This window comes from Panicum virgatum, chromosome 8K (assembly GCF_016808335.1).
Source record: "Panicum virgatum strain AP13 chromosome 8K, P.virgatum_v5, whole genome shotgun sequence".
NCBI classification, from domain to species: domain Eukaryota; kingdom Viridiplantae; phylum Streptophyta; class Magnoliopsida; order Poales; family Poaceae; genus Panicum; species Panicum virgatum.
In genome coordinates, this window is record NC_053143.1 from 104,752 (window position 1) to 108,827 (window position 4,076).

Genomic DNA, 4,076 nt, shown 5'->3' on the forward strand with positions numbered 1-4,076 from the left:
CTCTCTCTCTCTCCCTCCCCCCCTCTCTCTCTCGTACCATAGGCAGACAAACATTGAAAGGCTGCTTGTACTGTCGATAGTAAAAAGGAAAGAGATTTGAAGAGCAGGAAATTCAAGGGCCGGCCCGGCCACCATGAATAATGCATTCAAGTAACCATGAATGCAATGCCAGTAGCAGTGGACAGCAGTTCACAGTTAACGTATATATCCTCACTCTCATCTTCCATTCCTCTTCTTCTACACACATTCAAGTAACTAGATAGCTAGTGTCTGTCGTCTCGCCCGGCCAGCCATTTACTCCGCTCCCATTCGTCCAAAGTAAGGAAAATTGCAAAAGACCTACCTATAGGCAAGTAAGGGTTTTCATATTCATATACCCGCACATACATATACATGTCACTCCGAGCTGAGAGTCACATATAGTAGGTCAGCAATGGAAGCCAAATTTGGAGTGATGAGATGAGTGATCCTTATTAGCAGTGGCCGTAACAAACACCAATCAAGGAAACCCACAAGCAATGGTGATTCAAGCTCTAGGACAAAAAGGTTGGAGGCACCCAAACAAGCTTTAGTTGGCATGGCAGCACTCTCGGGTGGCATGTTTCGCAGTAGGTTTCTGCGCTATGCGCGGGTGGGGGGAGATCTATGGGATTGTGATTATTCCATGGAAGAAACTGGTCTGGCCTGAGGGAGGGTAACCTTTTCTTACTGGCTTGCAATCAGGTTTTTGGAAGACGTGGTGTTGTTGTCTTGAGAACTAATCTTTAACAGTTATACCTACATGATCTTGAATTTGTGCATGCATGGTTACTAAAAAATCGAATAGGGAGTAACAATACTAGAATGAACTTATATTATCGAGTTTTAAGGATAAAAATGTATGCCCATTTCTTTGAATTTGTATATAGTAAGTATGCAATACATGTGTGACTTGAGAGCACTTGTGCGCCCAAGGAAATACGAAGGCCAAAAGCAGACAACTTTTACTTGTAGCAGAGCTTGTAAATTTGGCTCTGCAGCGCCAATTCAATTACTTCGCATGCATGCATGCATGGGGCAGTAGTAGTAACACTGTAGCAAGCAGCAGAGCAGGCCTGTGGGCGTGAAGTTGTTGGTGGTCAAAGAAGATCTATCCACTAAAACGTAACTCTGGCTGTTTTTGATCTGCGCCAATTTGTCTCTCTAGCTCACGTACACACGCTACTAGCTGGCTCTGGAGAGAGGAGAAAGAGAGAGCACGCGCTAGAGAGAGAGAGCCTTGAAATAAAGGTCGTCGTCATCGATCTTTCTCCTGCCTGCCGGCCCAGCCGGCCTCATCACTCGCTCATCACTGCGTGCAGAGATGCTTTATTCCATCTATCACTGCATGTCTGCATGCGATGCGACCAATGGCGGCCATGCATAGCTAGCTGCATGCTGGCTCCATCTGCTATATAAGTGATGGAGGATCATCACCACTCTTCCATCTGTCCCAACTACAATCCCATGCATGCATCAATCTCAATCTCTGTCTAGCTAGCAATCCATTCAATATAATTAATTAGCTCATGCTGAATGCTGATGCATGCATATAGGATAGCAGCTTGATCTGAGTATAGATCAGTAGTAGCAGCTGCTTGGCCAGCAGGACTAGCTAGTAATAGGATCTATCAAGCTAAGATCGATCCATATAGGATAGGTAGCTAGTAGCCAACAATATAATATAATAATGCCGCAGACGCCGTCGACCCGTTGGTGCCCGACTCCGGAGCAGCTGATGATCCTGGAGGAGATGTACCGCAGCGGCGTGAGGACGCCCAACGCGGCGGAGATCCAGCAGATCACGGCGCACCTCGCCTACTATGGCCGCATCGAGGGCAAGAATGTCTTCTACTGGTTCCAGAACCACAAGGCCCGCGAGCGTCAGCGCCTCCGCCGACGCCTCTGCGCGCGACACCAGCAGCAGTACGCGCAGCAGCAGCAGGCGGCCGGCGGCAGCAGCGCCGCCGCCGCCGCCGTGCATCCGGCGGTGATGCAGCTGCACCATCACCACCACCACCACCCATACGCAACCAGCTTCATGCCCCACCCCAACCAGCAGCTGGTATGGTATAATGCATTCTCACTATAGTCACTACTCGATCTAGCTACTTATATTGATCCGTCCGTCGATCTCTATATATATCAGGGGCAGGGCTACCTGCAGGAGCCGCAGCAGCAGGTGGCGGCGCCCCTTCCAGTTCCGGCGGTGCTGAACCCAGCAGCTGCAGGGGGCAAGGCTACTGCCGCCGGTGGCTATGGAGGAACAGCTGCTCCGACCCCGATGAGCAATCATCAGCAGCAGCTGGAGGAGTGGGACGCCGCAGAGACCATGGAGCACTGCAACGCCACCTGCGGCGCCGCATCCGGCAGCTCCGACGAGGGTCTCCAGCCGCTGCCGCCATGCTGCCGTCGCCCTCTCAAAACCCTGGACCTCTTCCCCACCAAGAGCACTGGCCTCAGGGACGAGTGCAGCAGCTCCAAATCCTCCTCCTGCTCCACATCCACCAACTAAACAAAATTAATTATTTAGATTCTCATGTCTAGCTCTGATGATCTACTAGTGTGTTCCACTCGGTTTGCAAGGTTAATTATTGATGGACCGCTTCCATTAATAATAATCCATTGCTGTATTAGCTACTAGCTGCTTTATTTCGTTACTTAAGCTATCAGCATTTAGTCCCAGTAATAAGAGTGGTCATAGGTTTTATTGTGTCATCTTTTGTTGATGGTCATTCTCGATACTACTTGCATTTACTTCATGAGTCATATATCCTATTTATATTTGTTTACTGGTCCATTACTTGCATTTTCTACTTCTATTTGAGGATCTCGTTGTAACTCTAGTGGAGAGCGAGTATTTATATAATCTTTTCACCATTTTTTTAACCTCTGAGGATACTCTTGGCCATCTCCCATGTCCTAGCGCTCATGCACGGTGCCACATCCAATTTTGTTTATCAATATTTCACACTTCAATGAAACCCAATTTATATATTTTCTTTATTTATCAATTAGCTAGAAGTTATCAAAAATATTTTCCTTAAACATCCGGTGGGCAGTTCGGGCTGTTTTTGCGTAGTGGGCCAAGCTAAGGTCAGTCAAGTACTTCCAATAAATAAGCATAATACAATTCAATTATAAATAAATAATAACAAATGAAGCAAACCATTACCTCAATTTATTTTTTTCGAGCAAAAAGGTTTTCGAGATGTTATAAAGATGTATTTGGTGCTCAACGAAATTTAATTTTAGAATTTTTGGAGAATATTTGGGTAATATTTCCTTCCAAAAATTAAATGTACATTTGATGTATGTATGAATAGTACTTGCATATGCATTTGTTTACAATTTAAATATCTTTTTTGCAATACAATGTGAAGTAATACCAATAAATTGGAAGAAATACATTTAAATTCACAAAAAGGTGTATTATTATATAAAAATATAATTAAATTATTTTTATGAACGAACATACTAAACGTAACCAAGGCTATATCAACATTTGATGAAAAAAATGATATGTTTGTTAATGACCACATTGAATCACTACCGGAAACGGCAGCGTTACCGTGTGTCCAAGACTTTGCCGTGTGCGCAAACTCAGGCACACGGCAAACCTGCCCTTTGCCATGTGCTAGTAGAAACAGCACACGGCAAACGTTTGGCACACGGCAAACGTGATGTTTACCGTGTGTCGGGGCAAAAAAGTCACGGCAAAACCCAACCCACGGCAAACGTTGAGGTTTGCCGTGTGCTGAGAAATAAAGCACACGGTAATGAAGCACTGTTTGCCGTGTGCCTCTTTTTTTACACACGGCAAAAATTTTACACACGACAAAATTATGAAAAAAAAGTAGATTCTGCACTCCCAAATTTTTTTGCTATACATATACAGGGTATTGTACTCTTTGTTAAAATTTGGTATATTTCTTGTTATGTTTGCTATATTTAGTCATTTAATTTCATTAATCGAATTTTTGGGGTTAAACTGGAAGTGTTTTGAATAGTGGAGTATAATGGATAGAAAAATGATTTTCATGGTATTTTCATGGTAA

The 4,076-nt window shown here is 44.5% G+C and overlaps 1 protein-coding gene across 1 annotated transcript; it reads left to right on the forward strand.

Annotated features, from left to right (window-relative positions):
* Nucleotides 1-1,481: 1,481 nt before the first annotated feature.
* Nucleotides 1,482-2,670, forward strand: LOC120646080 (WUSCHEL-related homeobox 3A-like). Its single transcript, XM_039922799.1, has 2 exons — nucleotides 1,482-2,083; nucleotides 2,168-2,670. The coding sequence occupies exons 1-2, from the start codon at nucleotides 1,709-1,711 to the stop codon at nucleotides 2,531-2,533; spliced, it is 741 nt and encodes a 246-aa protein (XP_039778733.1). The 5' UTR covers nucleotides 1,482-1,708; the 3' UTR covers nucleotides 2,534-2,670.
* The last annotated feature ends 1,406 nt before the right edge of the window (nucleotides 2,671-4,076 follow it).